At 35.4% G+C, this 24,937-nt stretch overlaps 1 protein-coding gene across 1 annotated transcript in view; it reads left to right on the top strand.

Annotated features, from left to right (window-relative positions):
* LOC306861853 (uncharacterized protein) overlaps window positions 1-24,937 on the top strand; it is a gene marked incomplete at its 3' end in the record, with an annotated part of 63,242 nt that overhangs the window by 24,003 nt on the left and 14,302 nt on the right. Inside the window, exons 24-92 of the mRNA XM_079404332.1 lie at window positions 253-440; window positions 523-600; window positions 683-700; window positions 784-810; window positions 2,247-2,315; window positions 2,920-3,000; window positions 3,119-3,145; window positions 3,499-3,543; window positions 3,622-3,690; window positions 3,806-3,901; window positions 4,093-4,119; window positions 4,229-4,282; window positions 4,596-4,667; window positions 4,944-5,003; window positions 5,121-5,147; window positions 5,239-5,283; window positions 5,488-5,523; window positions 6,197-6,241; window positions 7,022-7,057; window positions 7,392-7,427; window positions 7,520-7,552; window positions 8,060-8,131; window positions 8,242-8,301; window positions 8,655-8,690; window positions 8,871-8,951; window positions 9,149-9,184; window positions 9,411-9,455; window positions 9,579-9,650; window positions 9,795-9,830; window positions 10,009-10,038; window positions 10,272-10,313; window positions 10,404-10,466; window positions 10,546-10,584; window positions 10,770-10,829; window positions 10,962-10,994; window positions 11,354-11,419; window positions 11,509-11,553; window positions 11,632-11,667; window positions 12,314-12,340; window positions 12,463-12,531; window positions 12,620-12,682; window positions 12,831-12,848; window positions 12,930-12,965; window positions 13,061-13,099; window positions 13,188-13,223; window positions 13,991-14,125; window positions 14,664-14,765; window positions 14,938-15,111; window positions 15,304-15,411; window positions 15,747-15,791; window positions 16,393-16,461; window positions 16,878-16,937; window positions 17,113-17,157; window positions 17,285-17,332; window positions 18,109-18,147; window positions 18,228-18,281; window positions 19,995-20,072; window positions 20,179-20,232; window positions 20,376-20,414; window positions 20,851-21,345; window positions 21,759-21,794; window positions 22,248-22,274; window positions 22,365-22,424; window positions 22,580-22,705; window positions 22,826-22,897; window positions 22,985-23,020; window positions 23,132-23,191; window positions 23,800-23,844; window positions 24,897-24,932. Of these exons, the coding sequence (XP_079260458.1) occupies window positions 253-440; window positions 523-600; window positions 683-700; window positions 784-810; window positions 2,247-2,315; window positions 2,920-3,000; window positions 3,119-3,145; window positions 3,499-3,543; window positions 3,622-3,690; window positions 3,806-3,901; window positions 4,093-4,119; window positions 4,229-4,282; window positions 4,596-4,667; window positions 4,944-5,003; window positions 5,121-5,147; window positions 5,239-5,283; window positions 5,488-5,523; window positions 6,197-6,241; window positions 7,022-7,057; window positions 7,392-7,427; window positions 7,520-7,552; window positions 8,060-8,131; window positions 8,242-8,301; window positions 8,655-8,690; window positions 8,871-8,951; window positions 9,149-9,184; window positions 9,411-9,455; window positions 9,579-9,650; window positions 9,795-9,830; window positions 10,009-10,038; window positions 10,272-10,313; window positions 10,404-10,466; window positions 10,546-10,584; window positions 10,770-10,829; window positions 10,962-10,994; window positions 11,354-11,419; window positions 11,509-11,553; window positions 11,632-11,667; window positions 12,314-12,340; window positions 12,463-12,531; window positions 12,620-12,682; window positions 12,831-12,848; window positions 12,930-12,965; window positions 13,061-13,099; window positions 13,188-13,223; window positions 13,991-14,125; window positions 14,664-14,765; window positions 14,938-15,111; window positions 15,304-15,411; window positions 15,747-15,791; window positions 16,393-16,461; window positions 16,878-16,937; window positions 17,113-17,157; window positions 17,285-17,332; window positions 18,109-18,147; window positions 18,228-18,281; window positions 19,995-20,072; window positions 20,179-20,232; window positions 20,376-20,414; window positions 20,851-21,345; window positions 21,759-21,794; window positions 22,248-22,274; window positions 22,365-22,424; window positions 22,580-22,705; window positions 22,826-22,897; window positions 22,985-23,020; window positions 23,132-23,191; window positions 23,800-23,844; window positions 24,897-24,932 (4,352 nt within the window). The remainder of the gene's footprint in view (window positions 1-252; window positions 441-522; window positions 601-682; window positions 701-783; window positions 811-2,246; window positions 2,316-2,919; window positions 3,001-3,118; window positions 3,146-3,498; window positions 3,544-3,621; window positions 3,691-3,805; window positions 3,902-4,092; window positions 4,120-4,228; window positions 4,283-4,595; window positions 4,668-4,943; window positions 5,004-5,120; window positions 5,148-5,238; window positions 5,284-5,487; window positions 5,524-6,196; window positions 6,242-7,021; window positions 7,058-7,391; window positions 7,428-7,519; window positions 7,553-8,059; window positions 8,132-8,241; window positions 8,302-8,654; window positions 8,691-8,870; window positions 8,952-9,148; window positions 9,185-9,410; window positions 9,456-9,578; window positions 9,651-9,794; window positions 9,831-10,008; window positions 10,039-10,271; window positions 10,314-10,403; window positions 10,467-10,545; window positions 10,585-10,769; window positions 10,830-10,961; window positions 10,995-11,353; window positions 11,420-11,508; window positions 11,554-11,631; window positions 11,668-12,313; window positions 12,341-12,462; window positions 12,532-12,619; window positions 12,683-12,830; window positions 12,849-12,929; window positions 12,966-13,060; window positions 13,100-13,187; window positions 13,224-13,990; window positions 14,126-14,663; window positions 14,766-14,937; window positions 15,112-15,303; window positions 15,412-15,746; window positions 15,792-16,392; window positions 16,462-16,877; window positions 16,938-17,112; window positions 17,158-17,284; window positions 17,333-18,108; window positions 18,148-18,227; window positions 18,282-19,994; window positions 20,073-20,178; window positions 20,233-20,375; window positions 20,415-20,850; window positions 21,346-21,758; window positions 21,795-22,247; window positions 22,275-22,364; window positions 22,425-22,579; window positions 22,706-22,825; window positions 22,898-22,984; window positions 23,021-23,131; window positions 23,192-23,799; window positions 23,845-24,896; window positions 24,933-24,937) is intronic.

The raw sequence follows: 24,937 nt of genomic DNA, 5'->3' as shown, positions 1-24,937 counted from the left end.
TTAACTCAGAATTAAGAGAAAAAAGGACATTTATTAAAGGAAGATTTTTTTTTATTATTATTATTTTGTCACTTTTGAAAAATGTAATGTGTCCTTGCTGGATAAAAGTATTGATTTCAATTTTCTCCAAAAATACAAAATGTACTGACCCTAAAATTCTGAGAAGAATCATGTGTTTATTTACTCATAATTTAGTAACACCTTAGTATAAGGCCAAATTAATGCTTTTTTGAATGTGTATTTGTGTATTAGGTGTCAGTGTGTTGGCCATCGGCATCGCTCATGCAGATATTGAGGAGCTGAGGACCATCGCCTCTCCCACCACTTACAAGAACATCTTCTTTGCCAGTGATTTCGACGATCTTCCGACCATCGAGAGAGAGCTTATCAGCAGCCTCTGTAGCGAGGCCTTACAATCAGAGTTCAAACAACACGATGAGGTGGGCCGTGCAGATCCGATTATGAGTATTATTTTCACAATACATGCTGCATAATTCAGATTTGTATTTGTCTTTGTCCTAGTCTGCTCAACTGGACACACCTACGGATGACCCAGAAGCTCTCAGTAAACCAGAAGGGCCCTGTCCTCTTAGCTGCAAGGTAAACGCTTCCTCTACATCCATAACAGCTGTCACACCATGTCTTATATGAATCCTCATTCCCGGTTTGCTGTTGTTCACAGGGTCAGAAAGGAGAGAAGGTAAGTGGATAATTTTGTTATGTGTGTTATCGATCAAATAATTATAACTGATGATATGATTATATCTAATTTCTCCACTGCAGGGTGATGGATTTGGTCATGGTGGCCTGGTATGTTAAACAGCAGCAGACTGCTATTTCTTCATTTCTATATTTCCTGCTCACTAATCTTAGTGGCTCACCTCATTCTGTTTGAACTCAGACAGGCTTTCTCTCTTGTTAGGGATATTGGCCATGGTCACATCAGAATTATTATTGCTAGTATTAATTAGGGGTAGGGGTGAACACTATTAGCTTGAGATGATACATTGGGCTAAAAAGTCTCATAGATTTAAATTGAAGGAGGCACTTGAGCCAATTGAGTATCTATCATTGACACTTAAGGTCATTGCACACTGCCTCCGAAACTTTAGTCCGTCAAAACAAATTCGGATCAGGTTTTTGCATCCGTAGCATGCATTTTGATAGGAAAGGATGGGGAATACGGAAAAACACATGCAAAAGTTTCGGACTCGGAGTGTGCAATGACCTTTAGTCTTGCAAGCAGTGCCCTAACAACAACCTAGGACACCCTAGCATCATAACTGCAAATTTGCACTGTGTTATTTGTATATTTTTATAGTTTTATTAATAATTTGAATTAGATTTTCAAATATGTTTTGCGTATTTATTTGACTTTTTGTTTAATTTCTATTCATTTTTTTGCACAGTGTTATTTTAGTATTATTGATCTACTTTTATAGTTTTTTGATTAGCTTTTATATATTTTCAGTTTTCATTTTAATTTTAGTTAAATTTTTTGTCATTTTATGTGCTTTTGTCATTGTTATTCGTTTTTAAATATTTCTAAATAGTTTTAATTTATTTTTTATTTCAGTTAGTAGTTTTAGTGCTCAAACTCATTTCACTTTGTCAACATTTCTCATTTTCATTTGTGACCCTGGACCACAAAACCAGTCTTGTGTCAATTTTTTGAAATTGAGATTTATACATCATCTGAAAGCTGAATAAATAATCTTTCCATTGATGTATGGTTTGGCCGAGATGCAACTATTTGAAAATCTGGAATCTGAGGGTGCAAAAAAATCTAAATATTGAGAAAATTGCCTTTAAAGTTGTCCAAATGAAGCCATGCATATTACTAATCAGAAATTAAGTTTTGATAGTTTTACAGTAGGAAATTTACTAAATATCTTCATGGAACATGATCTTTACATAATGTCCTAATGATTTTTGGCATATAAGAAAAATCAATAATTTTGACCCATACAGTGTATTTTTGGCTATTGCTACAAATATACCCCAGCGACTTGAGACTGGTTTTGTGGTCCAGGGTCACATTTAGTTTAGAATTTTTCATCTAATATTTGCAGTATAGTTAATTTTATTTCATATATTTTAATTAACAAGAATGATTTTAATAATGTTAGTTTTAGTTAACGACGACAACACTAGTTTTGCTCAACAATGTCTAAAGAAAATATAAAAATCTAGTGTCTTTCTTGCAGTATTATTTTAAGAGTCATTTTTTTTTTCTGTTGATATAGCGACTCAAGCAAGGCCCGGGGCATTATGATTCATTCTCTTTAAAGGTCAAAGGGGAAAAGGGTGAACGGGTGAGTACATCCAACATCTGAAGCGCTCATGCCGTTCCAAAACACAAACTTAAATAAACATAAATAAAACACCCCCTCTCTTGTCTTCATAATTACATGTTGATGTTTATGTTAATTACTGGAGCTTTAATATTTAAACCCAGCCGTTCCGTTAATGATGAGATTGTTTTTGTGACTCGGTTGTTGGTTTAGTAGATTAAAGGATTAAATCTAATTATTAATATCACATATCTGTCTCTGTACGGGGTGCTATTCGTACTTTGCTTTTTTTTCTTCCTGTTATCTCTTTGAGAAGGCGACACATGAAAGCACTTGTCATATCAAAGTGATTCTTTTGAATAACAAATGAAATGTGACAGGTCTTGCTAACAAGATCAGTATTGTTATGATGTTTCATTATTTATTTTTGTGATATGTATCAATGTAAATGCGTGGATTCATATTGCACTATATTTGCTTTCAAAGTAATATGTGCACTGAAGATATATTCTATTGTTATATTTGAGGAATATCAAACAATTTCTTTGTTTTTGTGTATATTATATAAGATTGTACTAATTAAATTTTTTTCTTGTCTGTATTATTCCCACTTTGTATTTATCAGGGTCTTCCCGGAACAGATGGTATTCCGGGTTTACCAGGACGACCGGGTAGAACTGGACCTCCTGGTTCTCCTGGACAAAGGGTAAAGGATGGATGGAAATTCAGTCTAATAATACAGCTAAATATGTAACAAATTACTGAGAAGAATATTGTTGATTACAGTTGTGAATGTGCATAAACAATCTCTTAATCTGATTCAGGGGGCGTCTGGAATTCCTGGTGACATGGTAAGTGTCTCTTTTACATCTCACTATATAAAACAGTGTAGGTGGTGATATTTAAATTGGTATATTCTTGAAATGGTAGTTAGTATACTTATTTAAAACATCTGCGCGATGTCCTAGCCCTTTGTGTATTTTTGGAAAAGCTGCAATTATCTTTGAGTGAGTCACAGAGGAATAATGAGGAATGATTATGGCTAGTCAGTGTAGAGTATTTGCCCCCACTTTCTTTTAAAGGTTCACCCTCTTTTATTAAATGTCTCACGTTTTAAACCGTTTGATACTTTTCGGTGTGATTGTGACTATCAGACCAACCTTTCCTTTACATCTCTTCCTATCTCTCTTCTTCACAATCTCAGGGGCCTCCTGGTAATACTGGACCTAAAGGACAGAGAGGAGAGAGAGTAAGTTTAGTAACTGACAAGCATTTGATATGTTGTATAGTGGTTTTTTATTTTAATTTTAAAAAAAGCTTCATGTAGGGTGAACCGGGCTATGTTATGGGAGGTATGGAGGTTCTTCCAGGACGTAAAGGAGAACCTGGATCCTCTGTAAGTGAATGTATCATACTACACAGCTGTATTGAATTGATTACACTGCATAATATGCAACTAATCTACTAAAAATTATAACTGCATTTGGATGCTTTTCCCCCTTGATTTAAAGGGCCCTCCAGGTGCTCCAGGGGTCCCAGGGGTATCAGGTCCTCCAGGACTCCCTGGTTTGCCTGGTCCTCCGGGCTCTCCTGGACTCTCTATTAAGGTTAGTATGAAATATGAGGGGTATGTACACGGCTAGATTTAAAAAAAAAAATCTCATGTTAGTTGTTAAGGTTTTTACTGCATGTATATAAGATGTAGCTTTAATGAACCGCGTGAAGTTACAATACAAGTCCATACTCACATGCAACGTGTGGTATTTGCAATATTTTATGATATTTTTCTTCCTCTTAGGGCGAGACTGGAGAATCTGGTCCTAAAGTAAGTCATCTACTGCTCAATGAACAATTTACCATTTAAAATTGTATATAAAATATACATGCAAAATTCATCATAAATATATGATTATTATGCTTCTCACATTCTTCAGGGTCCACGTGGAAAACCGGGTCCGAAAGGAGAAAATGGGGAGCATGGAAGTAATGTTAGTGCATGCTTTAAGACTTACTCTTTTAAAGATACTCTGTGTATTGTTTACTATTTTTCGATTTTATACTAAAAATACAAATACTTTACTATCCCAGATTAATATGTAGAAACAGCTATAAGTATACCTCAACATTTTTTTCCAAGTTGTAGATGAATAAATCAAAATTTCCTGTTTTATATACAATTATTATTATTTTTAGTTTGCTAGCAATTTGCCAATTTTCTTGAACGTAAGCCATTTAGTAGGTTGTGTTTTAAATTGTATAAAATGAAATAAGTAATTAAATCTTGTGGATGTGTTTTCCTAGGGTCTACCAGGTTTACCAGGACCAGTGGGAGTGGATGGAATTCCAGGACTTCCTGGGCAGAAGGGGGAGAAGGTTTGAGAATATCTAAAAGAGTTTCATATGTCATTTTGTACTTTCAGCAGTGGTATAAAAGCTATTTTAAGCAATGACTTCCTAACGCTTGCCCAAGACAGTTAAAATGCATAAATTAAATCTCGCTGCTCATCTGCCCGCTATCTTTTTGGAAGTCTCATTGTTCGGAGGAGAGCTGGGAAAAAAAAATTGCCCTTCCCCTCTGTCAGGACTGCATGAAGCTAAAATTAGTGCAGCTGGTTGTTTGATTGAATTTCTTTTGTGTTCATCATAAAGGGAGAGGAAGGTATCGGAATTCAGGGAGTTCAAGGTCCACTTGGGCCACAAGGAGAAAAGGTATGTTTCTTATGAACTCTAAGCACAGTCATGTTAGCATTTCATTAAACGTATGCATGTTCTACGGTGTAAAAATCTTGAGGGTAATTATTAAGTTAGTGCTAATACATTTTTCAGGGTAATACAGGACTACAAGGCCCAAAGGTAAGAGTGTTGCATTTAAAATCAATGGAGCAGAGTAAAAGACAGCTGTCTTGTGCAATGTGTAATTTGTAGTTTCCATATGCATCCAAAGGGCGAAGTAGGAATCCAAGGAGTCCAGGGAATCACAGGCCCTCGGGTTTGTCAAACTATACACAACCATTTCAGCATCAAAGTGTTTTGTCTGTCAATTCATGCTGTTAAATTATCCCTGTCTTTCACAGAGAATCGCCATGAATCTTTTAACAGATGTCAACCTTTGATGCAATTTTGTTTAATAAATGTTAAGTGCTTCATAATGGCTGGGGTGTTTTACTGTTGTTGTGTTTTTGTCTGTGTTTAGGGGAAAAAGGGTCTTAAAGGAGATCAAGGAAACAAGGTATGATTTTACACAATTTAGTCAGGCACATGACTTTCTTACTGCTCTGTTTTATTTAACCAATTTGCTCTTTCTCAAAAAAAAAAAAAAATCAATCACATCAAGTCAGTGCTTTTGTCTAGTGCTGCTGCTGCTGCTGTTTAATAACCTCATCCATAATACATCCTACTTGACTTTTCAACATGTTTAAAAATGTACTATCAGTTCAGTTCACTAGTATTGTGGTCAAAACCCTGTTTCCTCATTGAAATCTGGAATGTTTTTAAACATCAAATGCACTAAACAATAACATTAGCTTCTTGTTAATTAAAATATGCTGTCTGGAATATTTGATTCTGTCATTCTGTGGTCAGATATTTTTGTTTTGACACATCTGGCTCTTTCCTCTCACATAATAATATAATCTTGACTCAAATCAATATTTCATGTCCAATGATTTGTATATTTGGTAAACAGTCATGTTATAAGTTGGATAATGTATAGTCAGCTAGCTAGTCATAAAAATAAACCTGTTCAGGATGATACAAGACCTGACCACCCTCTTAAGTTTATTTTACAATTATGGCTATCTGATGGTACATTAATTGTTTGCATGTAGGTATTATTTGACACCTGAATAAAATACAAATAATAAATCCTGCAGTTAGCCTAATCAACAACTTGCTGTTGACAGGGTGAACGTGGAGAAATTGGACCTATCGGGCCTTCAGGAGTTGCAGTAAGTCCATAACTTTTACCTGTTCACTTCCCTGAAAAATAGAAATAGCAACTGCATGAAAAGGTCAGATGTGTGATGAACCAGTTAATGGATTTAAATCACTGCACTGCACAAATGTTTTGTTAAAAAGTCAAATCCTCTTTCGTTTGTTCGCTCTTCAAACTTTTCCTCTCTGTATGGTGCTGTCGAAGTTTTATAAAGAGCAAGGATGAGCTGTAGATCTCAGGGGAAATTAAAAGTGTCGATTAAGAAAAAGAAAAATGCCTTCTCTCTGCTCTCCGGCCAGTGATGGACTCCAAAATACATGTCAAACTAAGGATCCATTATTGACCTGATTAAAAAAAGAAACATCTGAATGGAGTTTCCACCTTATAATGAGACTGCAAGAGAATCACACACGAAACACTAAGAAATACTATATTATTATCCTTCACATGCAACCTTGCCAATGCGTGTCCATCTCTGGCAATTCAGATTTTCAGTTAGTTTCAAATTAAACTTCTACAGTCATTATTAAACCCAAGGCTTCAGAGAGGAGATCAAGGACACTCTCCAACAATTCGACTCCTCATTATCCTTCGGTTCCCTTTAGAAACACTATGGCATGATAAAACGTTTGGTTTAGAGCTCTACCGCAGCTCTAAAGATGCTCTCAGAGAGCCCACACTAGACATCTAACATCTCTCAAAGCACCTGAGGTCATTCATATTTGCTGAATACTAATTTCATAATTCTTGCAATGATTAGAGGGAAAGTTTACTTTCTCTTTTTAAACTTTAGGGCTTCCCTGGAGCTTCTGGACGAAAGGGTGACGAGGTGAATCTAAACTATTTTCTTCATTTAACCAAATCTAGTACTTCTAATAAACTACACTGCCCAAATTTTGTGGATTCCCCCTTTTAAATAACAACTTTATTTGAACTACACCCGATTACTAATAAGTGTGTATACTCAAGCATACAGCAATGCAATCAGCCAATGTTTCAAAACCTACCATTTAATTGTCCCTGTTATTATTTGATCTCACATTGAGCGTCAATTATGTGTAGTCAATTAATGCATGTACATTTTATGCAGTTTATCACATCAGCACTTACAATTGTCTACAAATAAACAATGTGGGATTTGTATTTCTGTGTTTGATTCACAGGGGCAGCGCGGCCCTCCCGGTGACCCAGCTAAAGGGGTAAAACTAATGTCCCAGAATGCCTCAGTGTCTCATCTAACACGTTTTTGGCTAAGAATAGACTTGCTAATAATTCCTCTCACATTACACAGATACTCGGTCCTCCGGGGAAAAAGGGTGCCAGGGTAAGATGATCAAGAATCGGTTTCAAAATGTAAAAAATGTCTTAATATGTGAACAACTGTCTGCCCCAAAGCCAGGTCACCCTTGGGTTTTACATCCCAGCTCATGAATGAAATCTGACAGTTATTTCCCCTTGGGTTTCCTCAACTGCACTGATGAAAACAAGCAGTGCATCCAGCTCTTGGACAACTTAAACATGGTTAATTACTGCATTGAGCACAGATATGAAACTAAGAGCTCCCCCAGGTCTGCTTGTCAATGAAAACACAAAGGAAAAAAAGACTTATAGATTATAATAGATTGCAATGTTTTTTTGCAAGTCCCAAAACACTCCAGGGTAAAATCTATATGATGAAAAGTTTTTAAGTGATGCTTCTAAATAAACCATACTGGGCTTGAGCACACCTGCCATATTGGTTGTTGGTAGGTTTTGTATTATTTCTAATGGTTATAAGCAGAGATATTTAAGCTTGGTTATCTTTTTAACCCCCTCTGAACTGTGTGTAAAGGGGGATGTTGGACAAGTTGGGCCACCAGGACCACAAGGAATCAAAGGAGATCAAGGTGATAAAGGTGAAAAGGTAGGTGTATGTTTGCTGTTTTGGATGGGAAAGTACAATCATGGTAATTTTATATATTGATTAGCTGCCAATGTGAGTATTCTGATGTGTTGTCTTCTGGGTTTTTGAAGGGCAATCCTGGATTTGGAATCCCCGGTCAGCCTGGTCCCAAAGGAGAGAGTGGAGAAAGAGTGAGTCTTCACTTCTAACTGTAGGACACAACGAAGAAAACTGAAAAAATGTCCACACATTAATTTTATAAACCATATATGGAATTGCACTACTGTTTAAAAGTTTGGGTTCAGTTAGAATATTTGATGTTTTAGAAAGAATTCTCTTTTGCTCACCAAGGTTGCATTTATTTGATAAAAAGTACACTAAAGCAAGTATATATTGTGTATATATTGCAAATACAAGTAAACATCTGTTCATACATTCACATATTAGACAAAACACAAAAGTTTTAGAATATCCCAAAAAAAAGAAAAAAATCTATCAAACACTATTTAGACCATTCTGTCTTGTTTCTTTTTTTTAAATGCAGGGTAATGTTGGATTATCAGGGAAACCTGGGCCTAAAGTAAGTTTGTTATACTGACATTTACACTCTTGTATTTTAATACCTGTGGAATTCACATTTGTGTATTTTAATACCTGTGGAATTCACATTTGTGTATTTTAATACCTGTGGAATTTGATTTGTGAATCAAAAAGAGTGCATAAAAAAATAAAATATTTTTTTTCCTTTGATTGTGTCCAGGGCAGCGATGGGTCCAAAGGAGAGAAAGGGGAGGTGGGCTTCTCAGTCAACCCTGGTTCTCCAGGACTAAGAGGTAAAGATGTAAGTAAATCGAGAGCCCAGAGTGACTGATACAAGAAGGATGGGTGTGTGTATATGTGTGTGTGTGTGTGCTATGCATCAATGCACTAAGGATATTAAAGATAGAAGGGTTATTTTGCCATAAAATACCCATTGTTTGCTTTTTAATTAATGCCTCATTCATATTAAATTACATTTTCTGCTTTAATGGATTTCAGGGTCTGCCAGGACTGAAAGGAGAGATGGGATTGAGGGTGAGAATCAACAACAAGCACAGAGAGACCCTTACCTTTACACAATCTTTGTTTTTATTTACTATTGTTTATATACTAAGATATTGTTCATTTAGATCCCCTCAAACTCACAAAAACTTGACATTTTCATTTAGACGTTATTTAGTATGTTTATTATTAAGCTGTTTTTATCTTTACAATGCAGATGATTTCAGGTTTTATTTATTTTAATTTAATTTTTTTACAGGGAGAGTCTGGTTCACCAGGAGAACCTGGAGAGAGAGGTGTTAAGGTATTGTCTCTCTTCTAAACCTCTACTTTCTTTCATTGTTTCCCTCAAATTTTTTTATACGTTCTTTATCAGATAATCTGTATATGCCTTCATAAAGTCTCTTCTCCTCATCTCCAATGTCAGGGGCCTCTCGGTCTTCCAGGACGACCCGGTGACTTTGGGGAAAAAGGCGAGCCTGGGAAATTAGGATTACCAGTAAGAAGCCTCCTTTATTTTACATTTTGTAGACCGTATTTGATCAATATATCTCTAAAGCACTTCCAAAGAGCCAATGAATTTTGAACCATAATAGCAGAGAGTAGTCAATACCTTTTGATAATGAATGCCCATATATTTCAGGGTCCAGAGGGAAACAAAGGAGAGAAAGGCGAGCCGGTACGTGCTGCTATTAAAAAGCACAAGGATGATTTTATTTTTACACAATTTTTTGTCAATATTTCAAGGGCCGGTCATGCTCTGTTCTCACATAACAGAATCTCAGTTTTTCTTGTCATGCTTTCCCGTGATAAATTAAAGAGTAGGAGTCACCGTATTAATATTTAATTCTCTGCAGGGAAGGCCAGGACCACCGGGAGACACTCAAGTGAGTTTTACTCCCTTTACTGGTTATTATAATCAAGTTATTTAACATAAATTAATATGAATGCAATCATGTTATTTTCAGTTGGTTGGTTTTTTACACGTCAAAAGCTGTCAAGTCTATATTGCTCATTTTGTTTTGTCTTTGGAAGCATTTATTTGGTTGACTATTTCATGGTTATCCTTGTTAATACATATTGTACGTAACTTCAAATTCTCATAATTCTCCTTCCCTAGTTCACCACGTCAGACAACACCATTCTCACCAGGGCCATTAAGGTAAAAGAAGACATTTTAAATTCTTACAAATGAACAGATACCAAAAAAAAAAAAAATACGCACACACAAATACACTATGTGTCTTCAAAGGGAGAACCCGGTGAGCCGGGGCTCCCAGGACTCCGAGGGGAGACAGGACCTTCTGGACCTCCTGTAAGTTAGGCTTTGTCATTTGATGTACTATTTACATATGAAAAACAGAATGATATGGCTTGCTTTTATTCTCCCTTAGGGTCCTGAAGGTAAACCAGGACCTCCAGGGAATTCACTGGTGAGCCACTATAAAGTCATGTCCACCTTTATGAATTTGATTATGCTTATTAATTTGAGATTAAAGTATTTTCTGTATATTTTTGTCAATGTTCAGATGACATGCCTTTAAATAAGTGGAAGATGAAAGACTTAAACACATAATAAACTGAAATGTAGCTCAGTTTTCTTTTCTTTCTCTTCTAGCCTGGATCTAGTAAAGGAAGAGATGGCTTTGATGGTTTACCAGGAAGGCCTGGATCTAAGGTTTGACTATTTTGTTTTAATTTTCAATCTGTATAACTTTTCTAAAATATGGTGACATCTAATTGTTCTCTTCTTATGTGCTGTTGTAATTTGTTTTAAGTTATAATTATCAGTGTTTGTGTGGGTGCACAGGGTGAACCAGGACAGAAAGGGGACCCAGGACTAGTGAGTAGACCTAATAAAAGCTATTTTGTGATAATTTATCATATGATTCATGTTTTAAAGTGACATTAACTAAATTGCAGGGTGTGTCAACGGTGAACATTCTTAAAGTGCATCAAATGTCGACACAATGTCTGCTAATGAGGCTGTAGAACACTTTTGATTTGTAATTTTGCTTAATGTCACTGAAATAAAGAAATTAGGTAAAATATGTTACAAAATCCAACAATTATATGCACTTTCCTAAAGGTTATCTATAGTTCTTGAAGGACAGATTATTATCATAATTAGAGTGGTTGGAGTTAATGCTGTGCATTTCAGGGTTTTGTGCGCATTTGTGTGTGTGTTTATGTGTTTAACAGAACGGTGAGAAAGGAGATCTTGGACATGCTGGGATTACTGGTATGCCTGGTTTACCTGGGACACCTGTGAGTATAGTAACATTTACAGCAGATATAAACCATAAAATCTCTATAATTTCTTTTTTTTTCTTATCTTCTGTTCTCTTCTCTTGAAGGGTAAACCTGGTGTTGATGGGAAACGTGGAGTAGCTGGAAAAGATGCAAGTTTAATACATTATTGTATTTTTAATGCTTTTGAACTTTTTATAAAACCAAACCATTGTTTGTATTTTCTCCAGGGAGATCAAGGACCAAAGGGTGATGAAGGGACAAAGGTGGGGCAACAGACTTGTATGAACTACAAATCCATTATATTTAAACGATTAGTTTACCCACAAATGAAAATTTTTTGAAAATGTACTCACCCTCAGGCCATCCAATATGTAGATGAGTTTGTTTCTTCATCAGAACAGATTTTGTGAAATGTTACATTACATCACTTTGTCACCAGTGGATCCTCTGCAGTCTAAACAGCTAATAAAAGCATCCCAATAATCTACAAGTAATCCACACGACTCCAGTCCATCAATTATTTTATGAAGTGAAAAGCTGCATGTTTACTAAATCCATTATTATTTATATACCAGACCATAATAATTCTTGAAAAAGTCCTTTTTCCCCTGTTGTTCTCACACATCAAAATCCTGTGGACTGTTTTCACTTGTAAACAGTGCTTGATCGTCGTGTGGATTATTGCAATTTGTAATCAGTTCATTCTGACGGCACCCATTCACTGCAGAGTATACATTGGTGAGCAAGTGATGTAATGGTACATTTCTTAAAATCTGTTCAGATAAAGAAACAAATACATGGATGGCCTGAAGATGAGTAAATTTTCAGCATTTTTTTTAATTTTTGGGCAAACTATTCCTTTCAGCTGATATGTACTTGGCTAACATAGTTTCTTATTTTAATGCATAGGGTGAAAAAGGTGAACCTGGTGCAAATGTAAGCTAATCCAAAATCAAACACATCATAATGCAACAATAATTTCTTTAAATGCAATTTTAACTATGGCACAATTAAATGGTTTGTTTATGTCCATTATGCCCATTATTTTAACTGCTTAGGGAAATGAAGGTCCAAAAGGAGAGCCAGGATCTCCAGGCTTGCCAGGTCCTCCCATTGTCCTCCAAGATGTAATTATTTTTTCTCTGCTGTTTGAGCTTAGACAAACTTTACTTGCAACCATGACTGTTGTTAAATTACATTTGTGTTTGTTCTCAGGGTATGTCGATTGAGGACATTAAAAAGGCATTTCCCATACCAATGGGACCCCCGGGTGTGGCGGTGAGTGTCTCATTGATAGCATTGTGAAAACAAGCTTCTTTATCAAATAATCAACATAAAAACTGCTGGGCTTTCATGTTTTTCATGCATTTATATTGTACTGACTTTCAGTTCTTACATGTGTGCATGTATGTTTCTGTGTTTGTAGGGTCCTCCTGGGATGAAGGTAAAGTATAGCTCGCCAAAAATCCTTGAAGAAATGAAACGCTTCTCAGACGATATGTAATTTTTCTCGTTTGGTTGGCAGGGGGAGAAAGGAGACATGGGTTTGAAAGGAGAGAAGGTATCAAAGCTTTCTACATTTCATTGATTGCACAAGTTATCTCCATAAATCTATGCTGCAGAAGCAATGATAGCTGGCACTGTATTATTTAACAGGGCGATGCTGGCCCACCGGGGAGAGCTGTTGAAATGAAGGTTTGCATGGTTACTCAAGGCCCATACATAATTTACTTCATTATAAAACTGATCTTTGGTAGTGTAAACATATTATGTTCTATTTCAGGACATTGAAGGCTTGTTTGATTCATATGGTATTAAAGTAAGTGCTGTATTTTTAAAAAGTTCGCTTTTAACCCTGCAGGAGTTCTGAAGGCATAATGTTTGATTTTCTTACTTAAAATGTACATGATTATTTTTATATAATAGTTATGAGATGAGGGTTACTTTACATCCTCCAGGCAACACTATATAATGGAATGACTTGAATGAAATGTTTTATTTATTTAAATATTTGAAGCCAAATTGAATGAATATATATTTTTATTGACATCAGAATACTGAATGTTAAAAACATAAAAATTTATAAAATATTTTATATTAGTACAATAGGTGTTTTACGAACTAATATCATAATCTAATCAAATTGGCTGCCAGATTAACTTTCACTTCAATTTTGCTTAGATATTGAGTTTGAATATTTAATATTAGTTACATGCACTATTTTGTATTAATATGAAATGTTAATATTTAATATTAATACTAAAAACACACTTAAATAAATACAAATATAAATTTGGAACATGATAACTGCTAAATTCAATGCATCCACTACATCCATAACATACAAATAATTTAAATGACTTTTTTTTTTATTATTAAAGTTTACTCAGTAACAAATGAAAATCATAAAATAATTGTAAATTGACCATCAGGATGTAGTGTGCACTGTGTACAAGAGCTTTTTACTGGTTTGTCATCTCATATGAATTATATATTTATATGAATTGTAACAAATCTGAATTGCATTGATGTTACACTACAATAAAACATATTACCAAATTTACAATAAAAACCTCACTTTCATAGCTCTCGCTGCTGAAGGCCTTGATTGACAGGCTGCTTCAGGATGGAATGGAGGAGCTTCTTCATGAGATCAGCACCAGCAGAAGAGTGAAAGGAGACAGACAGGAGCCGGATTCAAACGTCATCACTGAATACACCGTGAGTAGCCTCCTGAACTTACAAAACATCTCAGGTAAATTAATTACTATAATAATAATAATAATAAAAAACTGATTACTAGACACAAAAACACTTTCACAGACTTTTTCATTAACTGTTCCCATCTGGTGGAATGACCTGCCCAACTCAATCTGAGCAGCCAAATCCTTGCATCTTCAAGAAACGGCTAAAAACTCATCTGTTCCATCTTTACTTGACCCTCTAACTCTAGCACTCTCCATTCTAATTTCATTTTATCTATATGTCTTTTTATTAAAATAAAATAAATAATAATAATAATAATCTGTACTGCGTTAGGCTAACCAAGACTTGTAATATCACTTGCACGTTGTTGCTCTTTTGTTGGTTTTGATTGCTTCTTATGTCCTCATTTGTAAAGTCGCTTTGGATAAAAGCGTCTGCTAAATGACTAAATAAATAGATAGATTTTCTGTTTATGATAAATACCCACTATTAGCAATAATGTTCTTGCTGTATTAAGCCTATGTGAATCATAAGACATCTTTCTAATCCACAGAGCTCAGTAAAGTACAGTCACCCACAAGAGTCATCACTTTATACAGATTTGACTGAGGAAGAGTCTGATCTTGAAGAGGGGCAGATGCCTGAGCCCAGTCCTGTAAGCATACATTCGTTCCTGTATCAGTAATTACAGCACCATTTATCACAATCCATTTCTAACCAAACAACAACATACTTGACTGATTTGTTCTGATATAGTGTCATCTACATCTCATGCAAGGAATACAGTTGTCGTTGTTTTTTAATGTGGCTTTGTCTTGTATTTTAAGAAGCCTGTTGTGGAAAAAGAAGTGGGTCCTATCCTTTCGAACATCTCTACTATTTACAAAAAGAGTAAAACCAAAGACAAGCTGGTAGATGTTGAAGAAAAGAAACTTGCGGAGACCAACTTCAGTGATATAACACCTTTGAAATTTCTCCAAACCAACACTTCCTCTGAGAGGGTATGCTTACTAGTGATGTTTAATTTTATTTATTGTATTGAAGCTCATTAAAGTGTGTTTTTAGTGTAGTTTAAATAAAAAAATGCAAAACTTCACCTCATCACTTGTCTTTTTTCTGATTTATTTGAACATAATTCCATTTATTGGCTACTTTAAAAACAAGTTTCATAAAATAAAACCTTTTTTTCACAGTTGGGCTCTGGGAAGGTAGAGGTAAGTATGGAGACCGTTTTCCACAGCCATGAGGACACAGGGAAGAAAACATCTGGAGAGAAGAAGAAAGGCAGAGAGAGGGGAAAGGTAAACTGATCTCGCTCTGTTATATAGAAGAGTTTCAGTCTCAGTTCTGTGTTGTACTGACTGTAAATTAACAGAATATCAATTAATAAAGAGTCAAATTAGCCATAAGAAGGTTTTGGCTATTAAATAGACAAATGTATTTTATACTGGTGAAAATTTAAATCTGTGCAGTAAAAATAAAAATCTAACCAGATATAATTAGAACTAAACATTACAATTAAATATTAAATGTCATGGCCACTAACCTCCTAATTGTCTCTAAATATTTCTAATGATTGTTATTTAAAGCCTTCTCATAAATTATGATGATTCTCAACTGCTAAACTCTCAACCAGGGCAAAGGAAATAAAGGACGTCAAAAACGACAAAGGAAACGTTTGGTAAATGTTTCATCATCGCACCTAACCTGACATTCACACATCATTCATATTCAAGGGAGCTTAATTGTGACTAAATGTGAACTTTTTGACTGTTACACTGAACTTTATTTTTGTGATTACTTAAATATTCTGATGCACTAGAGTTATTATAGACTTGTCTAAAGATGCCCTAAATGATTTATAAACAAACATTAAATGCACTTGTTTTTCCCATAATCATAATGCATAATTAATCTAACTAATATGCTGCAAATTTCATTAATCACAGTCTTTATACTCTTACTAAAAGTACAAAGAAGGAATAAATATTCTGTCACCATTTACTCACCTTCAGCCTGTATGACTTTAATGGAATTTTAATTTTGGGTGAATTATAACCACTTAAAATTCTCCATAAATCATGTTTACTAATATTATTATTTATTTTGGTCTGTAATGCGTCTGTAAATCATGTCTCTAATATGTTTCCAATCTATTCTCACTGACACTTTTACATGTTTGTTTGTTCTCTGTGGAAACATTAGCGTCAAAACAAAGCTTTTTAGCTTCTGTCTAATAATACTTGATCATTGATCATTTTTCTTACCACTGTAAATTACAGGAAGATCGAGACAACATGGATGAGGAGATTGAGGAAGCATCATATGACGATGAGGAATATGAATATGAGGCAAGTCTGTCACATGATCCTACTGTGAAATTTAATGTATGATGGCAAATACATAGACGTGATTCATAATCAGATTTTGTCTATTATGTGTTGACACATTTATAATTAATTGAATGGGAACTGACATGTCAGCCTACGCTAATCACCTGAGTTCACCTCATATCTCCCTCCCTCACACCCACACCGGAGAGTCCAATCACACCGTTCACGTCACACTTAACTGGGCCTTAATATATTACTCCCACTCCACAGCCAAAAGAAGAAACAGTAATCACAACATTTCTAATTAATGTTGAGTAATTCTTCTCATAATCTCTCATCACTTGCTTTCAGTTTATATATTTAATCAAGGGAATTTTTTTTCTTTCATGAACTTTTCACATCGATTTTTGAATGTTTTGTTTGTATCATGTCAGGACGAGCTGCCCACAGAAGAGCCTTTTCCCTCTCGAGAGGAGAAGGGCGAAGGGGAGGAGGTGAGTATTATTAAAACCAAATCAAATCACAATAAACACACATATACACACCTGGAAGCTCTACTGCAGACACAATCAGAGTCACAGTTTAGATGAATAGAGGTTACAGTGGAATAATGTTTCATCAGTACAATATGTTTTAGCACTGAGCTGAAGTTGTTGTTTTTGTCCTCAGCTAAAATACTCAGCAACAACAGCTATATACACACAAGAAAATGAGGTAAGAGTGTCTGCTAAATATTTGTTTTAATACTAATAATAATTGTAAATGGTTTTGTTGAATAGGATGCTATTGAAAAATATGTGCTATAGAAATGCGATTCAAAAAATGTTCAAATTTTACACAGGGTGAAACAACTTCTCTGATTACACAGTCTCCAGAGGAGATTACACTGGTAAGAATATACACTACCAACAGTTTGGGGTTGATGAGACTTTTTGATGTTTTTGAAAAAACAAAAATGGTTATGCTTAGCAAAGCTGCATTTTTATTTGATTAAAAATACAGCAAAACCAGTAATATTGTAAAATATTATAATAACTGATTTCTATTTTGAAATATTTCAAATGTAATTATACTCAAAGCTGAATTTTCAGCAGCCATTACTCCAGTCTTCAATGTCACATGATTCTTCGTTTTAATATTTTTAGCATGACAAAATAATTGCCGTTATTAGTGAATTTCACCAGTGCAAACAATATATTTTGCGCAAGTTCAAATCCATTTTAAACAGTCAACATCAGTGTATTAATATAAAGTGTGAGTTTCAAGAACATGAAAAGAATAACTAATGAAACACTGGCATCCCAGCATGCACTGTACTTGATTTTCAGTCATGATTCCTCTGGTTTGTGCACTTGCAATGCAGGATGTAACATTATATATGCTTCATCGTCGCTCTTACAGATCTAGGTAATTACTCCAGTATTCAGTGTCACATGATCCTTCAGAAATAATTATAATATGCTAATTTGGAGTTATCATTGTTGAAAACACTTGTGCGGCAAAAGAACAGCATTTGTAATCCTCTTTTTCTTTTTTTTTTTCATAAAATGATTAATTTCTTTAAAAAAACTTTTACTGATCCAGATTTTTGAACAGTGGTTTTTGGTATATTTTACATAGTATTTTTTTATCATTCGTAATTGCTTTCAGATGGTTCACACAACAACAGCGAGTCCCCTGCTTTCATTAAAAGTCACAGAGCAGGTACTTGTTCGACCCTATATTAGTTTCAGAAGTTTACTGCATATGATACACATGAACTATTTTTATGTGTTTTGCAGAAGCCGCCTGAAACCACATTAATATCAGTGCTAAATACAACACAAACTGGAGAGGAGGTAAATTGTCTGTGATTTTGCTTTCTGGCTTCCATCTCTTTTGCTAAGCCTTGCATGTGGCTTCAGTTTGAAGCATGAACTACCTAGAGCTTTGGGAAACCTTCTTTTAGCATGTTTGTTGGATGTTTGCAACTTATTGATTAATTAGTTTGAATCATTTAATTGGCATATGTTTTGTAAAATGTCTTTTAATTGAATTTTTTTTATTGCATGACAAAATAATTGCCTTCACTTTATCAGTGAATTTCACCAGTGCAAACGTTCAAATGCGTTTTAAACAACCAACTTCAGTGTATAAATGTAAAGTGTGAGTTTCAAGAAAATAAAGAGTATCAACATGAAGTAACACACTGGCATCCCAGCATGCACTGCACTTGATTTTCAGTCATGATTCCTCTGGTTTGTGCACTTGCAATGCAGGATGTAACATTAAACGTGCTTCATAGTCGCTCTCACAGATCAGCTACGAGTTTTCTTTAATATATTTATTTTCTTGACACAGGAGCTCCCCTAAACTCTGTAAGAGAGACATTCAAGTGGGTAGAAACTGTGAAGGGTAAAAGAGGGGGAGGATCTGACTGGCCGGCATTACTTTGGGAGAGCCTCCTTTCCCCTCACACAATGATGATGTGATTCGCCCATGCTGCCTCCACCACGACTAGCGTTCAGTATGCTGCAGTGCCTTTGATAGATTGAGAAGAACCTCCAGCACTCTCTGAGGAGAGACCAGCCCAGTATAAACATAAAGAACAGATCTTGTAATGTGCTGTTTTTACACTTACTGAACAAATGCAAACTAAATCATCTATAATCCAAATAAAAGTGACAATACAGGACATGAATGATTCTTGACATTATTCTAAGTTGTTTTAATAGAGAATCAAATCAGCTCATTCAACATCGATATGTTCATCAGTTCCTTATTTATTGATAAGACTGAAAAAAGATTGTATTTTGTGTGTCTGCATATTTACTTTTTCATTTGGGGTAACATAATGTGCTACCTGTTTTCACTGGTGAAATTCAATAGCATATTGCTTTTCTTTCATATTTAATCTGTTTGTGCATGTCTGTCAGTAAATGTGTTCTTCCTAAACCAGTCTTAACCTGTTTCTGAGTCTTTATTGTGTTATGTGTGTTTAATTCTTTCACAATCATGCTTGCTTCATAATATTTCTAAATTATATTGATCAAATAAATTGGTACCATATACCAAATCAATTATTGAACAATATGAAATATTGTAATTAATCAGTATCATTTATTTTTGCTAATAGTTAATCGGTATAACTTTACAATAAGGGTTCAGGATAACATGAACTAACAATAAACAATACTTCTAAAGCAATTATTGATCTTCATGTTAATCTTTACATTTACTAATAGATTTGTAGATCAAATTAATAAGTCAACTAACATGAACATTTTATCCACTAACATTAAAGGTTAATAAATGCTTTAAAAATATATTGCTATCAAATGATTTATGATTTACCTTATTGTAAAGTGTTATCAGTTAATAAAAAATAGTAATGTAATAACACTGTTTAATGCGATCTTAGCAAATCTCAAAATGAAAAAAATAGTTTTTTGTTTTGATGCCTAAATACACTTGTAGCATTTAAAATGATTGATTTAACTATTTAATTCAGTAAAGTGGTGATGTAAATGTACATGAAACACCTGTTTATAAGACTGTTTGGGTATAAACAGGTGAGCTTGTCCCACAATAGCGGCCTGGAAGAGGCAAGATCTAAAGTGAAGAGAAGTGCTCCTTCATCTGAGTACATGGTAAAATCTTGTTCATAACTGTCCGCCTAATGTTTTGACATGAGAATTTCATTTGCACATAGAATAAGCACCTTAATAAGGCATGAATCACATGTGTCTTCTGCAGGCCTACATGCCTGGAACACCAGGAGGACAAAACCGTTACAAACAAGGATCTAAGGTGATGAAAATTGGATTACAGTGACGTATTTAGTGCTTATGATTGAATAAGCTCATCTTAGAGAGCTGCAGATGTGATTACATGATGTAATAGAGAGAAATGGAGGGAACAAAGTAAAATTTTGTTATTGCATCTTCTTTTAGCGGTCCACCTCAGGTGCACAAGGCAAAAAGAAGCAAAATGTGAGTGAGTTTAATCTACCTAAAAAATGAGGAATCCATAGAATTTAAAAGAATAGTTGACCCAAAACTGAAAATATACTCACCCTCAGGCCATCTAAGATGTAGATGAGTTTGTTTCTTCATCGGAACACATTTGAAGAAATGTAGCATTGCGTCACTTGCTCACCAATGGATCCTCTGCAGTGAATGGGTGCCGTCAGAAAGAGAGTCCAAACAGCTGATAAAAACAACACAATAATTCAGAAGTAATCCACATGACAATTAATGTCTTGTGAAATGGAAAAACAGTTATCTAAACGCTTTTTCAGCAAATATTCATTTTGGGGTGAACTATTCCTTTAAAATAATTACATTTATGAAGTTAACTCAACAATGCCTTAAGAGGTACAACCACAATAAAAAGTACTCACACTTTATATTTCTGTAACTCTTATAGAAAAAGAAGCAAGAAAACAACGACCCTGAGCCTGTGACAGAGATGTACATGGAAAGAGAGAGGGAAGAACAGGGGGAGAGAGAAGATGAAGTCTATCTTGAGAGCAAAGAAAGGATTATTGAAGAGGAAAAGACAACTGAGGCACAGTGGGACGTGGAGGAAGAGGATGGTGTGATTGAGACCAAGGAATACAGTTCAGGCGATGGTGACGAGGAGACTGGCAGCGAGGAGATAGAGGAAGAATTTGAGCGAGAGAGGGAGAGAGAGAGACAGGAGATGGAAAATGAAAGGATGGAGCTGGAACGAGAAAGAGAAGAAGAACTGGAGAGGGAGACAGAGATGGAGCAAGAGGAAAAGGAGGAGAGAGAGAGACAGTTACAGAGACAAAGAATGGAATGGGAAAGACAAAGAAAGAAGATGGAGAGAGAGAGGATGGGAGAGACAGACCGAGAAGAAGACATAGGGCCCCGTATTTCCCACTGTGATTATCTTAAGGTAAGTATGTGCTTTAAAGTCTATAGTTTTACAAATATTCAACATAACCACAATATATAAATGTTATCTATAAAAACTGATTAATTTTGAATACATTCTATATTTATAAAAAATAAATTAACATATATTAACAAATATTATATTATTCCATTTTTATTTCCATATGATGGTAAGTCACAGATTTTTAGTCTAGACTTTTGGACCCCAATGTAATTACTATTTTGTAATTACAATCTATTTTGATTGAACCATAGGAGAACTTTCTTTAATTATAATATACACATTAAAAAAAACTATTCCATGGTTGTTTTCATTTCAATTGAATTTTGAATCCCAAATTTTCAGTTCCGTTTTATTATGTATATCTGTAAATAAATTGTGCATTGTATGTGCATTTTTCCTTTCTTGTACAGGGACCTCCAGGTGAAAATGGAAAACCAGGCCCTAAGGTTTGGCAATCTTTTTCATTATAAGTCGGAATGATCTGTTCTTACCACCAAAGCATGATAGTCTCATCTTGATAAATAATGTTATTCGAGCAATGTTCTCATCAGCTCTTATTAGTGTCTAAAGCTCTGTGTGTTCCCAAACCAAAGTCTGTTAGATAATCATTCCTGCTTTCTGATTGGACTGCAGCTCACCCACACATACGACATTCCCGCCTCCTCATTCACAATGTTAGGAAATTATTACTGTCAGTCAAACCGGGTGGGTGGAATTTCAGCATTGCCCTTCCGCTTGCTTTGATGCCCCAGAGCTTTATTTTTACTCCTCCGTTCCTGAAATGGATTCAGTGTCTTTATTAATATTGTAGTGCTGATGGGGAACTTCCAAATTCTCTTTGTTATTTGTCTTGGAAAAACTGTGTTTGTTAGTGGCTGATCACTTGTGAATTTGCACAGGGGGAGATTGGTGAAAAAGGCCAGAAGGTACACTCATTTTCAACTTTGTGTCAATAACTGTTTATCCCATATTTCTTTAGCCTCCTTTGATCTGTTTATGTGTTCTTTTTTTTTTAGGGAGAGCCTGGAACTGGTCACCGTGGGCCCATTGGTCAGGCCGGTCCACCAGGACAAAAGGTGATTAATTAAGCTGTGTACATTATCAAAGCTGTGAATCTAACTTCCCATACAGTACAATCCATAAAAGGAGAGGATCCCAACATAAACCCAAACACAGTTAATAATAGAGACTGCTTAAATAACTAACTAACATTTGAATGTTATGTACTTAGGGCGAGCCTGGAGAACCAGGACCACCTGGAGCACAGGGCATTCAGGGTATTCGTGGCAACCCTGGCATCCCGGGGTCACCAGGTCACAGAGGTCAGCCAGGTGACCCTGGAGAGCCAGGTAGAAAGGTAATGTCAGCCCATTCTCAATGTTGAGTAATTACCTCATTGTAATGACTTTGTTGATTTAAACGCAAAAAAAATGAACTTGAATGAATGAATTTTTAATTTCTCTGCATGCTTTTAAAGGGTGATAGAGGGAGACGAGGGAAGAATGGCTCACCTGGTACTCCAGGTTCAATTGGTCCTCCTGGACAGCAGGTACAGCTTCTGAATTTACTCTGTATTTTACTACATTTACTCTGGAGTGAAAAGTGAAGAACTCGAATAAACTGAGAACTTTTACAGGGTCCTCCTGGCCCCTCTGCGGTTAAGGGTGAAAAGGTAAGTCATTGCATGTAATGTTTATGCTCAGTAATACCAGGTTAGGTTAAAATACCCCACAACCAGACATAAATGTACACATACATGAAACGTTTCATCTGCTATCACTAGGGAGACAGTATCCCAGGAGAACATGGTGACAGAGGAATTACTGGGCTCCCAGGTCGCAGGGTAATATTATGATAATTGATCTTTCAGATTGTAGGTATATGTTTTTTCTGTAATAGCACATTAGTTTGTTTGCTGAAGTTAATAAATTGTGAATTCTAAAACCTTGGGCCAGATTTACTAAACAGGGCCAGTTTGTGTGAACCGCAATCCCGTAGAAATGCTGATGGTAGATGAAAGATCTGCAAAAGATGTATTGACATTGTGCAAATGAAAGAAGACACACAGACAGCTCACTTCCACAATGACCAGCGCAATCTATCAAGAACAAATTAGCAACTATCACAGCCATGTTAAGCACAAAATAAGTTAAGACCTTACTAAATCACGTTGCATGATTTACTTAAATGCTGTCCTCCCATGAATGTTGCATTTGAAAGGAAACTCCTACAAATGCATATGCAATAATGTCAGCTGCAAAAATTACCATGCCTTTTCATCGCTAAATTTTGACTGCATCCTTTAGTAATTCCTGACAGTAGTTTTTAGCCAGCTGTTAGTAAATTTGGCCCCTAGTGTTCAAACAGTGGCATGTTTTTTTGTTCTCTCTGTGTTATTTGCTGTTAATTTTGTGTTAAATGCTTTTAACAACTCTTTCTCAACATTACAAGGGAGCCAAAGGCACTGTCGGTGCCAACGGGCCTCCAGGTCTCATGGTAAGTCACGTGTAATTCCAACTCATGGGCAGACACCATAGCCCTCCTCAAATCCCTTAATAAATGACTATAGCATCCCTCAAATATTTTATTTTATTTTATTTTGTTTAGTTTAGTTTTGTTTTTAATTTGATTACTTTGAATTTCTTTTTTCATTCATTCATTCTATATTTATTTATTTGTCTTGCTGTATTTATTCGTTCAATAGATTGATTTGTTCATTGTTTAAGCAACGTGGTGCAACAGACAGTTAAGTGAAAGTGACAGTGACGTGACATACGGCCAAGTATGGTGACCCATACTCGGAATTCGTGCTCTGCGTTTATCCCATACAAAGTGCACACACACAGCAGTGAACACACACACACACCGTGAACACACACCCGGAGCAGTGGGCAGCCATTTATGCTGCGGCGCCCGGGGAGCAGTTGGGGGTTCGGTGCCTTGCTCAAGGGCACCTCAGTCGTGGTATTGAGGGTGGAGAGAGCGCTGCACATTCACTCCTCCCACCTACAATCCCTGCCGGCCTGAGACTCGAACCCGCAACCTTTGGATTACGAGTCCGGTTCTCTAACCATTAGGCCACGACAGTTTACTGTATCGATGGTTTAGTGTATAGAAATGTAATATGGTGACCATCTTGGTATTAAGAGAAATACATTTTGGTATATTTAGAAAGAAAACATATTATTGCTAAATAGAATATTGATAATTTAACATTATGTTAACATTATGTTACGCAATACCTAGCAAAACGTGCTGCATTCTGTGATGCTGCTAGTGATTTTGTAATAATTACTTTATCTCACATTTTATATTATTTCTTATCACATTTTATATTATTTATTTCTTAGCTTGACTTTTTTCACATTTTTATGTTCATTTGAATAAAAGCATCAGCTAAAATAATAAATGTACATGGATTCAATAAGCTTTTGTGCATCCATGCAGTGATCAGTATTGAACAGGTCAATACAGACTGTATTGAGGAAGTAAGATATTGTGATTCTGTACAATGTGTTAACATCTTTTGACCTTTCTCTTTAATTAAGGGTCCTAAAGGCATGACAGGTATGAAAGGAGAAAAGGTGAG

Source organism: Barbus barbus (assembly GCF_936440315.1).
Source record: "Barbus barbus genome assembly, chromosome: 42".
Classification (NCBI taxonomy): domain Eukaryota; kingdom Metazoa; phylum Chordata; class Actinopteri; order Cypriniformes; family Cyprinidae; genus Barbus; species Barbus barbus.
Note: the sequence above shows the minus strand (reverse complement) of the source record. Positions and strands in the feature narration are given on the sequence as shown.